At 37.3% G+C, this 16,975-nt stretch overlaps 1 protein-coding gene and 1 pseudogene across 1 annotated transcript; one reads left to right on the plus strand and one right to left on the minus strand.

The window, feature by feature from the left end:
- Window positions 1-16,975, plus strand: part of LOC134076331 (zinc finger protein 850-like) — a 769,162-nt pseudogene that overhangs the window by 139,794 nt on the left and 612,393 nt on the right.
- Window positions 1,130-10,082, minus strand: LOC134094449 (zinc finger protein 664-like). Its single transcript, XM_062548006.1, has 5 exons — window positions 9,884-10,082; window positions 9,220-9,258; window positions 8,688-8,801; window positions 6,937-7,219; window positions 1,130-2,444 (listed from the first exon to the last, which is right to left on the minus strand). The coding sequence occupies exons 1-5, from the start codon at window positions 9,890-9,892 to the stop codon at window positions 1,606-1,608; spliced, it is 1,284 nt and encodes a 427-aa protein (XP_062403990.1). The 5' UTR covers window positions 9,893-10,082; the 3' UTR covers window positions 1,130-1,605.

Below are 16,975 nucleotides of genomic sequence, written 5' to 3' on the forward strand. Positions count from 1 at the left end.
TACCGCCATATTGGATTCCAGAGATTCCAGGCGGTAAATTTATCATGGCACTAGTGACATATCAGGGCCATTGATTAATTGAAATACATTTCTTACATACGATTCCTTTAAATTCAATATTGCAGCCAAATTATGTTGATGTCCCAAGAAGAAAATAACAGAAAGTAATTAATGTATAATGGTCTAGATATGATGTGTGTCAGGTTTGGTGATGACACATGACACACTTTGTGACCTGTGAAAATTTGGTTTCACTTTCGTTTTGTTTAGTTTCTCTGGAATCCAATATGGCGGTAAATGTATCATGGCAAAAATTAGGTTGAACTCTGTTTGGTCCAAGGATTCCAACAATATCTCATTTTTGTGACTAGACATTAAGAAATCATGCTCACTTCAAATACTTGTACTTATCACTGACAACAGACGTCCGGCCAAGATATTGTTATTTAAAAGTGAAGATGCAGCCCTCAACTGATGTTGATGTTATGTTGTGTTGTGATCTGATGCGCCGCCCTACACTTATCTACTAATCACAAAGTCAGTAGTGTTTCGGCATCTGGGTTGACAACTTTGACTCAGGGGGGACGGGGAGTGGATACACCACTCTACAGTATTTTGAAAGTGATTGCAGTACCAGTTTTGGCCAAAATCTTACATACAGTTCCTTTAACAATTATTTTGTAAGGACTTTGTGATGGAGTCTGATTCAGCCTCCTCCCCTGGTTTGTCAGTAGTAGTAGGCTACTGTGTGCCATTATTAAAGGACGGTGTCAACTTACATGACTGATGTAACAACACTGAGTTGTCATGGCAATAAACAAAATATAGATGACTGAATGACAGGAGGACTCCAATGCAATTTTATATTACAACATCTATTGATTACACCTTTAACTTACGGTCATCATCATCATACATCTGTGGAAACCGTATACTTCTACAGCAACTGGAAACCGTATACTTACTGTACTATACAGCAATACGCAAGAACATGACATTACGGAAGGTTTTATTTTCACTGTACAACTGACGTACTACAGTTTCAACTAAATTCAAGCAACACATTTGAAACGTACCTACACTTGACCTACACAAAAATACTGATTGTCCACAAACATGGTTTAAATAATGTTTCCTCTCTTTATTTTCTGTGAAAAAACATAGGGCATCATTAACACTCAATTAAATTATATTGGCAAACACAAACAAAAATAATCATGTCAGGCTAATCACATATCTTTTTTTTTATCAAGTCAACAAAAAACACTTACATTGTTTGCTTACATTTTCCACTAACATTGATGTTATTTCACCTTGTGTATTTTTTTCCTTGTGTGTGTTTCACAACATATTTCATGTGCTACTCGGTTCATTCAACAGTAAAATTAAGAGTGCGCTCTCCGATATAAATGGCTTCCATCAAGAATATGCTAGCATGTACTATATGTTAACATTCACATATTAGCTTCCACTTCCAGCCCATTGTGACTCATAGACTTCTGAAATTGTGAACTTTGGTACGGCACACTTTGATCTTTGCTACCCCAGACCTACAATACAACTTGCCATAGCTAGCTTTTCTGTAGGCGAACCTCAGAGGTTTATTTATGTTGTAGCACCACCAAGTGGGAGATTTGGTGTTTGACATTGACTGCTTTCTAGTTGTGGCTTATTACCAGTGTGGATCATTAGCACATGGCTACTAAGATTTGAAGATTGAGCAAAAGCTTTTCCACAGTGGACACATTTATGAGGCTTCTCTCCGGTGTGTATTAGCATGTGGCGTTTAAGATTTGTAATTTGTATAAAACCTCTTCCACACTGGACACATTTATGAGGCTTCTCTCCAGTGTGTGTTAGCATGTGGGTTTTAAGATTTGAATTTTGTATAAAACCTCTTCCACACTGGACACATGTATGAGGCTTCTCTCCAGTGTGTATTAGCATGTGGGTTTTAAGATTTGACATTTGTATAAAACCTCCTCCACACTGGGCACATTCATGAGGCCTCTCGCCAGTGTGAGTTAGCATATGGTTTTTAAGTTTTGAAGGGTGCAGAAATGTTTTTCCACACTGGGCACATTTCATCTCACCAGCATGCGACAGCATGTGACGTTTAAGATCATTGGATCTTGCAAAGTCTTTTCCACACTGGGGACATTTGTAATTCTTTGAGTAAGCATGTTTAAGCATGTGGGATTTAAGATTTCTGGCTGTCCTAAGTATCTCTTCACAATGAGGACATTTATGCTGTTTTTTGCCAGAGTTCTTCTTTTCGTTCACCTTAACTGAGTGCATCTTCTGGTGTTTCTTGAGTACTTTCAGGGCTGTGAAACTCTTCCTGCAGACTGCACAGTGGTACAGACTTCCTTTGAGCTGTAGGTTGAGTTCATAATTCTGTTCATAGATCTTTTGTTGGATACAGTCCAGGTGTTCTGATACACCTGGAAGAGTTACCATAGAGACTTAGAGAATTAGAATTACAGACAGATATCCTACTTCCAGCAATTCATTATGAGCAGACAATGACTTGAATTGAAAACATTTGAAAGTGATCAGAGCCATATAAAGAGAGAGTTGCGACAACCCGGGTACAGAAAATTCGGTTTGTGACGTGGTTCGTGTAACTTCAAGTAGTTCAAATAGTTCCCGGAAGCGATTTTGACTGTTCGTTAGAATCATAAAATAACTGTCTTTTACTGTCTGTTAACGAGTGTTCGATCCTAACTTCCGGGAACTATTGTTGAGAAAATATGGAACATTAGCGTCAATGGAGTTGTCGCAACTCTCTCTTTATATGGCTCTGAAAGTGATCATATGACATCGTCAGTGAGTGCGTTTACATGGACATTAATATTCCGATATTAACCTGGTTAAGACAATATTCAGAATAAGATACTCCCATGTAAACACCATTTTCCGATTGCCTTAACCGGAATAAGGTCATTTTCGGAATAAGCATAACCGGAATAAAATAGGTGGAGTATTCCGATCATATTCTGGTTATTTAGGTGCATTCTAGACATGTAAACACCTTATTCGGAATAATGACGTTCTATTGGAATATTCACGGTATTTTGCGACAATTAAACACAGCATTATGGCAAATTACAACAAACTGTTTGATGGCCCATGGTATTTCTGTTGCGACAGTAAAATAAAAGAAAAAGACCTTCCTACGGCAAACTTTTCAAAGTTATTTATAAGCGGAGCCTCAGAAAAGATGTTGAGAATTATGAAGAAGGTAGGCTACACTTTGAAGCGAGGAAGAAACGTTAGACAGCATAGTAGCGACATGTGGCAGCATAGCTTAGTAGGCAAGTTACTATGGAAACATTCAGGGAAGGAACGTTAGAACTTTCATTAATCAGAGTATGCTGCGTGTCATGTAAACGGGAATATTCACAGAGTATTCTTTTAATAACTCATGTAAACACTTTATTCTGAATATTGTCAATATTCAGAATAAGGTCCATATTCGGAATATTAATGTCCATGTAAACGCACTCAGTGCTGACAGACAGGAAATGATCTGTGCCTGAAATGATCAAATACATTCAAAGACAATATAGAGAATAGCCTTTCTTGACATCCTACATGGCCGAGCTCAGGTCTGAATTCAGGCACCACGCATGAGCTCTCATCAACTCCAATGTTGATTATTCAAATTTTGCTCAACCTTTGCTCAAAATTTTTCAACAAGTCATAATAGGCCTATGGGTAGCAAACATGTCCTTGTTTCAACAAGTCATAATAGGCCTATGGGTAGCAAACATGTCCTTGTTTCAACAAGTCATAATAGGCCTATGGGTGGCAAACATGTCCTTGTTTCAACAAGTCATAATAGGCCTATGGGTAGCAAACACGTCCCTGAAGCTCTTTCCAAAACAATCCCCTCAGATGACACATCAACAGCTCCATTCTTGCCAGTTTCAGTCCCTTTCAGAACAGGTCGTTTCTAGGGCCTGTTGCCTTAAAGGTGCACTATGAGATCCTGAATGAGGTTATTCTGTTGACGTTCCACATAAAAACACAAAACACTACTTTCCAATGCATGCTACTAAATCAAGTTTACTTACTGCCCCCCAAGCCATATGTGCATGCTCACTAACCCCCAACCCCTCCCCTAAACATCTTGTTGGTGTTTGGCTGAAATATGATTTGTTATGTTTTGGTACACAGCCTGTGCCCTAGTAGTGTTTGTTTGACGTTTTACAGTTTTTTACAATCACTTTGCTACTATTTTCAGAACCTTGATGTCATTTTTCACAACTCTAGACACAAAACTCACAACCAATGATCAAAATGGGTCATTCCACCTCAATTCAACGGATTTTAGAGAAAATTTCTGCTTGACCATCTCAGATTTGCTTCAAACTTTTACCATCTAAAGAGTAACCATTTAAACTAACTTAGCCAAAATATTAGATCGGTATACCTAATACATCCAGAGAAAAACATTTTTGAACATGGTACCCCCCTTCTGATTTTTGGCACATTGGCGCCCTCATCTAAATCTGCAGCAAAGTTCAGATGTCATTATATCAAGAAGTGTTCAAGCTAAAGACTTCAAATTTTCTGTGAATAATGATTGCTACCTATATATTCCACATATTCATTCCTAAGTCGTATGTGTTGACACTGACTGTGTTTCAATCTTGTGAAATCAGAAGAAAAATTGCAGATTTCTTTCACACCCCCACATTGGGTGCCCCATTACACAATTTGTAAACAAAATGTTTGGCAAATGGTTATGTCTCTCTACAGAAGTGTTTAAGCTGTCTTTGAAAAAGTAATGAAGAGGTGTCTATATTGCTTTTTTGTTGGAAGTATTGTAACACAAAACTGAAAAACAATCAATTTGGATAATATTGTATCTCCCCATTACAGAGGTATGACAAGCTATACCAATGAATTGAACACATCTCCAGAAAGAGTATGGAATGGGCTTTCAGACTGTGAAATTTCAAGATGGTATTATGGCTATGGTTATTGAAATGTTATTTTTGAAATATTGGTCTACTATAACAACACATTGCTGATATCCATGAACAGTGACATCTAGTGGCATTAAATAGTGACAGCAGCAATTTATTTCGGAAATACAGGAAATATTTTATTAGTTCATCACTCAGCAAGTAAATGAAAATATAAATGTTTAACAGTATGAGACATAAACATCTGATACTTAGGAATAAGACAAGGATTATGAAATCATTAAATAATAGCACAAAAAAGCAACGCTAATTGTTGTAATAGACCATCATTTAAAAAAATGTTTTTTAATAACTGCAGCCATAATACCATCTTGAAATTTCACAGTCTGAAAGCCCATTCCATACTCTTTCTGGAGATGTGTTCAATTCATTGGTATAGCGTGTCATACCTCTGTAATGGGGAGATACAATATCATCCAAATTGATTATTTTTTAGTTTTGTGTTACAATACTTCCAACAAAAAAGCAATATAGACACCTCTTAATTACTTTTTCAAAGACAGCTTTAACACTTCTGTAGAGAGATATAACCATTTGTCAAACATTTTGTTTACAAATTGTGTAATGGAGCACCCAATGTGGGGGTTGAAAAAAAATCTGCCATTTTTCTTCTGATTTCACAAGATTGAAACACAGTCAGTATCAATACATACAGCCTACGAATGAATATGTGGAATCTATAGGTAGCAATCATTATTCCCAGAAAATTTGAAGTCTTTAGCTTGAACACTTTTTGAGATAATGACATCTGAACGTTGCTGCAGATTTAGATGAGGGCGCCAATGTGCCAAAAATTAGAAGGGGGGTACCATGTTCAAAAACGTTTTTCTCTGGATGTATTAGGTATACCAATCTAATATTTTGGCTAAGTCAGTTTAAATGGTTACTCTGCAGGTGGTAAAATTTTGAAGGAAATCTGAGATGGTCAAGCAGAAGGCATTTGTTGAATTGAGGTGGAATGACCCAAATGCACATTTTTCAAAACTCGAACCCATTTCTCAATTGCTTGGATACAATACACATACAACTTAGATAATTTGTTCATTCAACAAAGATCATCTGTTCAATATGATACAACTTAACATCAAAGTACTACTATTTCAAAAGGCAATTCACACATTACATTTCAAATGTGTGTCTATTCATTTCCTTACAATGATCTAACTATCAATTGATACACTGCTGCATTACTCTTAATGCATATTGTATGTATGTTGTATGGAAACAGACAAACAAATCTTCCATGTTCACTGCAAACAATGAAAGTTTCAAGATACTGTAACGTGATTCACTGTCACCAATTAACGTAGGATATGAACCAATTAGACTACAATGTAGCCTAATATTTTACAATGCTTCATCGGACTGTCTTTTCTTTTCTATTTAATAGCTAATTATTATAATTTTGCTTTGATTCAGATAAACTTATGTTGTGATTGTATTTTATTACAAACTTTGTTCAATGATTCCACTGTGTCTGTAGTATGCTCTCTACTACTGCAGTACTTTTACAGAGATGTATTTATGTACTGTACATGCAGGGGTGGAAATTAAAATTCGAAAATGTGAAAATCTATCAGCCAATAGCAGATTTCTGGTCAAATTAACCAGCCACTCAATGTTAAAATATGACTTTGTGTCTGAAATCTACCAGCCACTCTCACATTTTACCAGCATTTGGCTGGTGGCTGGTGCTAATTTCCATCCCTGTGTACATGTAGTAAACCTGTATCACCTATTTTGTTCTTCAATATCTAATGATTGTACGAACAATGACACAGTGAAACTATCGGTTGCTTGTGTGTCGTGAACTATAGTTATGTTTCAATGGTATTTCACAGTATTTTTTTTTTGAACCAATGGTTGTGCAAGTGCAAGATTTCTTTGAAGATGTAAATGACATATGACAGATGACAGATGTGTATCTGAAATTACTTACGTTCTTGCAGAAAATTGGACTCTTGTAGATGCTCATCCTCGTCTTCGATCTTCACCTCAATCTCCGCTGTTGTCTGTAGTGGCTCGCTGTAAGTAATGTTGTATTCTGCGACGTCCATTTCAGTCTTACAGTTTAACTCTGCAAAGGGCTTTTCTTCTTCGTCTTGTTCATCTTCATCTACGCATGGAATCATATGACCATAGTCCTCCTCTTTTATATCTTTTGTCTCCACCATGCTCAAGTCCATCAGGTGGGGCTCAGCAAAGGGCCGTCCGAGATCCATCTTCCCGATATCAAAAAATATGAAGAAGGGATATAATGAGACAAATACGATTTATTTCTGTACTTATACAACTGCTTGGTCAAATTTCCTATTGTGATGCGCTATTTGGAACGTGCATTATTTTTCTATATACCGCACGGCTATGAAGTAGTTCCCTTCTTTTGGGCTTATCACACTTGAATATTAATTCGCCAATGTGAACGTAACGGTAAAAACAGCAATGTTGTATCTAAGACAGCGGCAATATAAACGAAAATGATAGTAGCAGTGGTATAAGCGGGATAATCAATTCCGCGTTGTGCGTTTCTAGGAAAATAATGCACTTATCGAAGTGTAAAGTCCCCTCCGCCTGCGGCGTCGGGTCCTTATTACCACTTCGAACGTGCATTATTTTCCTAGAAACGCACGGCGCGTTGTTGATTATCCCTTACATAAAGCCTGGCATAAGACATCTAACTAGTTGAATAGCACCACTGACCACTTCTGTACAATTTCATGGAGTGCTGAGCTACACTTTTTTTCTGACCATTTCTAAACTGTGAAACTCCGCACATATGTTTTGTGGCTGTCAACTTATTGCAGTACCACCCTAACTATTCCACTATGTCTGAATGAATCAATGCAAATTCAGAACAGCTGAAAACGTAATTAACTGAATTAGTTACACCTGCGTTTGCAAGACAGTTTCATGCAAAAGTGGCCCATTAGTGACTGGAACCTATGTGATGCCACCTTATAGGTCACAATATCTCTGCAATGCCTCAAAAACCACAGACCAAATTTTCAGATGATGTCAATGACATTATAGGCTAGCTTTAGGGAAAAAATGAAGACATTTAAAATATAGGTTTTTTTGCAATTCAATTTTTAATATTATAATCTCTGATAACTCGGCTACCTTTCATTTTGGGTTTTGTATGCTGTTAAATAAAATATAGAGCTGGAAAAGAGCTTTCAAAGAACCATTTATGTATGACTTACAGTAAAGGAGATACAATAAGTCAAAGGTATAGTCCCGCCCCAATGTATGCAAACTTTCTTAATATTGATGCAAGAAACATGCAAATTCATTTCTGAGGGTCTCTCAAACAACTAAATCAGCATACCAAGTTTCGTTAAAATCTGTTCCGATGAGGTCCGAAAGTGTCCTGATTTGACACTGAATCACCCTATCTATCTGGTAACTCATCTAATGCCAGATGAGCTGGTGCAATCCTGCCTCCACTGCTCACTCTTTCCTATAACTATTAATCAAGTTACCTTTTTGCAAGATGTAGTCAAGATCATCACTGTTTAGCACAATATGATCATGAAGGGCAGCAAGAAATGCCAGAGAGTTACAAGTACGCTGTATGTTGCTGTTAACACCATACCTTGCATCCTTTTGACTATGCAATGTTCTCAGACAGCTAATGCCATTTTGGCTACGTTCCATTTCTATGACGGTTGCAGAAGATATATAATTTACCTGCATTTGTGTCTCACTCCACTCATCCTGGGCAAATGACGGCTGACCTTGTGTTGGACCTGTCCGAAGTCGGAACTTCTGCCAGCGTTTTTTCTGGGCCTCAGAGCGCCTCCCCTTGCGCCCCATGATGTACAAGCTGTTACTCAGAGGGGTAACTAAAATAATTTAAAAAGATCCTTCAGGCACTTCAGACAACTCATACACACATCAGAAAGAAACTTTTAGACCGGTCTTTCAGAGTCAGACAGACAACTCCTAAAACTTTGTTGTTCAGAAAAGTTCCCTTTCTCTGCGGGGTGTACCGTATTTTCCCGACTATTAGCCGCGGCTTATACATTGATTTTGCAAAATTTCTTCAGCTATGAGGTTAATACAGGGGCCAGTTAATATGGTTTTGTTTCTTTTAACTTGCATAAAACACTTTATACATAATGCGGCTTATATGCAGGAAATTACTGTATCTCAGAAAGAACCTTTTAGACCTGTCTTTCAGAGTCAGACAGACAACTCATAAAGCCTTAAGATCTCCTACCTGGCCGATAAAATCTGCACCAACTGGTCTGGAAAAAGCCTAAGAGACAAAACAAGATGAAAGAAAGAGTTACAAACGAGCACTACTACATATAATAATGTGTCATGAACTTGACACTTAGCCCGTCAGTGTGAAAATTCTCGTTTCTAAGCACTGCTACAGCTAGTGCCAGCAATAAATCCTATTCTCGTGAGGATTAGTTAAAACACATTTTAAAAGTAGCCTATTGTTGTAGATTAAAAGAATGAAATACGTGGCAATATAATCTAATTCAACAACGGGCCTAATTCAATTAACGTTGACAGTAACAAAACAGATTAACCAACGCCGCAATACATTATTCTGTAACGTTAATCTTGTAACGTCCGGTTTTCATTGCCCGTGGATAGTGAGGGATTTGCAGGTTTACTCCCTGCACAGTGAAATGAATGAAATGAAGCTTCTACGTGGTTGGACACCCAGCTGTAGCTAGCAAGCCTCATGAATATAGCTGCATCAACGTCATCTTCAGTTTAGTAAACGGTAGCCCAATGTTAGATTAGAAAGCTATAACGTTACTTGAAAGTTGCAATTTAGCGTAATGGCAGAGAATGTCTAAGCCCATAGATGGGATCTGACAATGTCAAGTAACACCACGTAACACTTAGAAGCTAGTCTGCCTAACCGTAGTCATTGAAGTTGAAGTCAGTGACGACGTGAACTACTGCTACGTTAGTGCTAGTTATGGTTGGTAATGGTAGTTCAGGAAGCTCAAAGCTAGCTAGGAAAAACTACTAGCTCATGTTACTTTAAAATAAGGTAACTATAATGCTATAATCAACTGGATACAACTTTTTCTCCGACATGTTTTTATGCTCTGTCGAGCCTGCTTCGCCGTCTGACACGTTTGTAAGGTTTAGTCGAGGCTATTGTCTTACCGCCCTCTGGCGTACTGGATGAGAAATCAGATTAATTTTAACTATCTAGAAAGCTGGCTAACTCAGAGGAATGTAATTTTCTCCCGTAAACACTTTTTTAAAAATGCGAAATTGTTCTACTATGATCATTTTAATCTAGACGTTTTGTAATGTAGCCAAACAAGCACTGCAGGCCTACTTCTAGCCTTTTTCCACATGGATGCAGATGACCATGATCAAAATGCATATTTAGCATGATGAAATTAAAGGAACAATGTAGGGGATCCAAAATAAAACAAAACTAGACAAAAGTTATTCACACTGCTTTATCCTTTTACATTTTTTCTTTTATAGTTTCTTTTTGTCAAGTCAAGTTTATTTATAGCACACTTAAACGCAAAGTAATTGACCCAAGGTGCTCACAGAAATAAAATAAATAAAATAATGAAAAATAAAAATTACATATAAAAAAATACAAAATAATAATAATAATAATAATAATAACTAGAAATGCAATTCCAAGGAATTACCAGTGCATGAAAATGCAAAAATAGATAGATAATGTAGATATGGTTACTAAGGTGTAGCTAGGGTAAACATGGTGGTTGCATAGTTTACAGAGAGTTGATAGTGTGAAGGTAGACAGTTTAAAGATGAAACATTCCAGTTCTAATTTAACAATGATTTCTATTCATGTTAAAATGTTGATTAGCTAACTTAGCTACTGATTTCTAACAGTTATGCTAAAAATGCTAATTATGCTAGCAATGCTAACTTTACTAACAAAGCTAACCAGGTTGATTAGCTAACTTAACCGATGATTTCTAGCAGTAATGCTAAAAATGCTAACTATGCTAACAATGCTAAATTTGCTAACAATGCTAACCAGGTTGATTAGCTAACTTAGTTGATGATTTTTTGCAGTTATGCTAAAAATGCTAACTATGCTAACCATGCTAACTAGCTAACTTGCTAGTGAGGACTTTTATTTTGAAACATTTGTTGCTAGGGTATCCATGGTGGCCACTATCAGGAAACAAGAAGTTACTGCAGTATAATCATGTTGGTTGCTATGGAAACGGTCATAAACACTTAATTTTAATGGTTGCTATGTTGGTTGCTAGGTACATGGAGGTTTCATGTAGTTGACTGGAGGCATAGTGGATGATAACTGGCAGTTGGAATGGTTGAACAGTTCAATAGTTGAGTAGTTTCAATGGTTAAATGATTTAATAGTGTATTATTGCAGTGAGGACTTTTATTTTGAAACAGTTGTGGACAGAGGAAACAGTTTAACAGGATATGTGTAGTCTTCAGAGAGATTGTATGCTTAAAGATGAACTGAACTGAAATAATTAACGTTGAAGACGTGTTGGTTATCACAATTACAAATAAATTGCACTAAAAATTTGAATAAAAAAATTCAATACATAGCCTTTTTTAAGCAACACAAAAAAATGCATTTGTTAGTATTAGAACGCTCAATTCCAATGACGTCACTGGCATGGTAGGGCCTCAGAAGCAACAGCTGCAACATATGATATACTCACGAAAATGAGCTATTTTAATGTCATGGGTTACACATTTTGAGCATCTGATGGACAGGCATGTAGTGTCTGACTATCACCAGATGGGGGACGATCAGTTTCAGGCCCCAGCACCCCTTAGGTTAAGAAAAAACGTTGACACAAGTCAGACGCACGCCTAGTCACTTTGCGCCGATAAACGTATAATACAACATTATGCAGGATTAAACAGAAATCACGACTAGAATAATTTTGTTGACAAGGCAGGGGGTAGAGAGAATAAAATACAGATGATCAATTTCGTCATCATATAGCAGTTTGATGGAGTAGGCTATTCTTGAAACTGGTTCTCAAACTGTTCATCCTAGCCTACCTGTTCAACGTGCAGTCCTATATATTTAAAAAAAAAAAAACGTAGCCCAATTATATGCCCACGTATGCCTGCTTTAAACATAGGATGAAAGGGAAAAAAAATAATTCCAGCTAGTAATAATAAGGAATACTGATGTATAATATTAGCCTAATTAATGTGCAGTAAGCAGAATAGGCATGGCTGCATAATCTGATCAAAATGACACAGCTGTTTTGAATTATGGTTATGGGATTTGGCAGACGCCTTTGTCGAGTTAAGGCTATGTTTATTGTTAAGCATTCAGCTGTTGTATTTGTGCCACCACGTACTGACCGACAAGGAAATCGCTTGCTAAGATCTGCACGCCACTTATACCCGAGTGCACGGAGAAGTTTTGTCGTGTATTGTAGGCAAGTGCAGAGTTGGCAGATTTGTTCGTTGTGGATGCTGATGGATATTGCACGGATGGATATTCCACGGATACCTCGTACTATGGACAGCTATTTCTGCGATTTGAACTCAGAAATTGAACTTGAACTGCATAACAATCTGCCCTGAGACGGTGAACATCAGCTAGCTTCAGGGTGAGTAGAAAGGGACATCGTGTAACAGACCCGCTGTGGTTGTTAGCAGCTTATAAACGCATTATGATCGTGATATATCGTCGGAGTCATGACTTCATATGGAGTCTATGGTCAGAGTGCTGGCTTGTTTAGTTTGACATAAGACGTGTTTCTAAAGTGTTTAGAGGCTGGAAGTGAGCCCTTTCCCTAGGTTGGATCGTTTGTTGTCTAGCTAGCTAGCTTGTTTTGTGACTATGTCCCAGTGTGTCAGTTTGTTTTGTTGAACGCTAAAGCCTACAGTTAGCTTTATTTGTGTGTATGCGAATATACGTTTTTTGTATTTTGACGACAACGTTACATCCAGCCTTTTGCCTAGTATACATGCTGGGGATAACAGCTAAGCCCCTGCCTGGCGTATGTGTTTCAGCGCCCTGTTTTTGCGGCAGATAGCATCGGTTGTGTCTATCGGTTTGCCCTACACCATACGGTAGCTTGAAAAGACGAAGACTGATGGAATGGACTCAGGTTTCAGTCTTTCATAATTAACCCTAATCAACGACCCTGTTATGTCAAAAGCACAGCTCTCTAAATAGTTTGTTGATTTAAAAAAAATGTTTGCTACAGACTCGAAGTCCTTGGGCTGTCGGAGGGCTAGGCAGTTTTAAGGCAGATAGGACTAACCATGCGTTGAGGGCTGGTTCCTTGTCAAAGTACCCTGTGAGGAAAAAGTTTCTCAACCCCAGCTGTTACCCTATACATTTCATTACTGCAGCCAGGGGCCTAGTCCTGTTAGTTGCCGTGTCCTTAGCCATGTCAGTTAGCCCAAATGGGCTCTGGTTAGCCACAGACTCACTATCTACGATGCTGCGCAACTAGTGCTAATCATAGGCGCTAGACTGACCTACCATGCCAGTGACGTAGCTGGTTGTTGAAATCCAACATGGCGGCGCCCGTGTAACAACAACACCACTTTCACCGTATCATTTTGTCCCTTTTAACAAATCCAGCCATTTTAATCATTGTACCAATGAGAAGAAATAAAATACATCTGTTATATCACATTTACTTCAAATTTCAGTTCAGTTCATCTTTAAAGCCTGAGAGAAACTGACAGTTGGTGCCAGGTGGCTGACCAGCTGGGGTAACATTCTAATTGCAGCCGTGATGTCATAATGAGCAATGTTAAGTCTATGGGGGGAATGGTAATAGTTTTTAACTAATAGTTTAAAAAGTATAAAAGTTACAAAGTTGAAAAATACAAAGCACACATGGCATAAGCAAGACCTACGCAACAAAGTTTGAATGAAGTTTCTACGTTAAACGGTTCAAGCTGAATTGCGTGCGTTAGAAGAAGAATAACTAGAAATGCAATTCCAAGGAATTACCAGTGCATGAAAATGCAAAAAAATGTAGATATGGCTACTAAGGTGTAGCTAGGGTAAACATGGTGGTTGCATAGTTTAAAGAGAGTTGATAGTGTTAAGGTAGACATTTTAAAGCTTAAACATTCCTGTTCTAACTTAACTAATAATTTCTAACAGGTATTCTAAAATGTTAACTATGCTAACAATGCTAACCAGGTTGATAAGTTAACTTAGCTGATAATTTCTAGCAGTAATGCTAAAAATGCTAACTATGCTAACATTGCTAACTATGTTAACAATGCTAACCAGGTTGATTAGCTAACTTAGCTAATCATTTTAGCAGTTGTGCTAAACATGCTAACTATGCTAACAATGTTAACTATGCTAACAATGCTAACCAGGTTGATTAGCTAACTTAGCTAATCATTTTTAGCAGTTATGCTAAAAATGCTAACAATGCTAACCATGCTAACAATGCTAACTTGCTAGTGAGGACTTTTATTTTGAAACAGTAGTTGCTAGGGTATCCATGGTGCCCACTATCAGGAATAAAGAAGTTACGAAAGTATAATCATGTTGGTTGCTATGGAAACTGTCAAAAACGCTTAATTTTAATGGTTGCTATGTTGGTTGCTAGGTACATGGAGGTTTCATGTAGTTGAATGGAAGCATAGTTGATGATAACTGACAGTTGGAATCGTTGAACAGTTCAATAGATGAGTAGTTTCAATGGTTAAATGATTTAATAGTGTATTATTGCAGCGAGGACTTTTATTTTGAAACAGTTGTGGACAGAGGAAACAGTTAACAGGATATGTAGTCTTCACAGAGAGATTGTCTGCTTAATAGCCTGAGAGAGAGAGGGCTGCTGCAGGTGGGGCTGGCCACCTGGCATAAGATTCTAATTGCTCAACGACCCGATTGTGATGTCATAGAGGCCAATGTTAAGTCTATGGGGTAATTTTTAATAGTTTTTAATTTATAGTTTAAAAAGTATAAAAGTTACAAAGTTGAAAAATTATAGCAACCCGATCCATTAGAAGACCTACGTTACAGAGTTTGAATGAAGTTTCTAAGTTAAACGGTTGAAGAGGAATTGCGGGCAGAAAAAGTGGTAAGCAGAACTAGAAATGCAATTCCAAGGAATTACCAGTGCATGAAAATGCAAAAAAGATAGATAATGTAGATATGGTTACTAAGGTGTAGCTAGGGTAAACATGGTGGTTGCATAGTTTACAGAGAGTTGATAGTGTGAAAGTAGACAGTTTAAAGTTGAAACATTCCAGTTCTAACTTAACTAATGATTTCTATTCATGTTAAAATGTTGATTAGCTAACTTAGCTAATGATTTCTCGCAGTTGTGCTAAAAATGTTAATTATGCTAGCAATGCTAACTTTATTAACAATGCTAACCAGGTTGATTAGCTAACTTAACCGATGATTTCTAACAGTAATGCTAAAAATGCTAACTATGCTAACAATGCTAGATTTGCTAACAATGCTAACCAGGTTGATTAGCTAACTTAGTTGATGATTTTTTGCAGTTATGTTAAAAATGCTAGCTATGCTAACAATGCTAACCATGCTAACTAGATAACTTGCTAGTGAGGACTTTTATTTTGAAACATTTGTTGCTAGGGTATCCATGGTGGCCACTATCAGGAAACAAGAAGTTACTGCAGTATAATCATGTTGGTTGCTATGGAAACGGTCATAAACACTTAATTTTAATGGTTGCTATGTTGGTTGCTAGGTACATGGAGGTTTCATGTAGTTGACTGGAGGCATAGTTGATGATAACTGACAGTTGGAATGGTTGAACAGTTAAATAGTTGAGTAGTTTCAATGGTTAAATGATTTAATAGTGTATTATTGCAGTGAGGACTTTTATTTTGAAACAGTTGTGGACAGAGGAAACAGTTAACAGGATATGTAGTCTTCAGAGAGATTGTATGCTTATAGCCAGAGAAACTGACAGTTGATACAGGTGTAATCAATTTAACTGGCTAGTCTTAAGAGCCAGAGTGTATATGCTTGAAGCCTGAGACAGAGTAAATAATTTAAAAGTTGAATATAGTCTAATTAATGTTGATAGACAGAGAGTTTAATGGATGTTGATAGACAGGTTAATGGGTGGATGAGTGAATGGTCTGAAGAAGATGAATGGATAGAAAGTTGGATGGAATGTGCCTTATATTCTTGTAGACTGGAGAGACACAGCTCTCTACTGAGAGTAGTGGATACAGATACAGGTGTAATCAATTTAACTGGCTAGTCTTAAGAGAGCCAGAGTGTAGAGATACCTGAGCCTGAGACAGAGTAGATTGTTTAAAAGTTTAATGTAGATCGTCTAATTGATGTTGATAGGAAGACTGTTTAGAATGGGTGGATGAGTGAATGGTTTGAAGAAGATGAATGGATAGAAAGTTGGATGGAATTAGGAAGACTTATGTTGATACAGTTGATACAGGGGAACAGAAAATGTAGTCTCAAGAGCCTGAGAGAGAGAGAGAGCTGCTGCACCTGGACTGGCCACCTGGCGTAACATTCTGATTGCTGCCGTGATGTCATAATGAGCAATGTTAAGTCTATGGGAGAAATGGTAATAGTTTTTAACTAATAGTTTAAAAAGTATAAAAGTTACAAAGTTGAAAAATACAAAGCACATATGGCATAAGCAAGACCTACGCAACAAAGTTTGAATGACGTTTCTACGTTAAACGGTTCAAGCTGAATTGCGAGCGTTAGAAGAAGAAAAATAACTAGAAATGCAATTCCAAGGAATTACCAGTGCATGAAAATGCAAAAATAGATAGATAATGTAGATATGGTTACTATGGTGTAGCTAGGGTAAACATGGTGGTTGCATAGTTTACAGAGCGTTGATAGTGTGAAGGTAGACAGTTTAAAGATTAAACATTCCAGTTCTAACTTAACTAATGATTTCTATTCATGTTAAAATGTTGATTAGCTAACTTAGCTAATGATTTCTAGCAGTTACGCTAAAAATGCTAATTATGCTAGCAATGCTAACTTTACTAACAATGCTAACCAG

This window comes from Sardina pilchardus, chromosome 1 (genome assembly GCF_963854185.1).
Source record: "Sardina pilchardus chromosome 1, fSarPil1.1, whole genome shotgun sequence".
Taxonomy (NCBI): Eukaryota; Metazoa; Chordata; class Actinopteri; order Clupeiformes; family Clupeidae; genus Sardina; species Sardina pilchardus.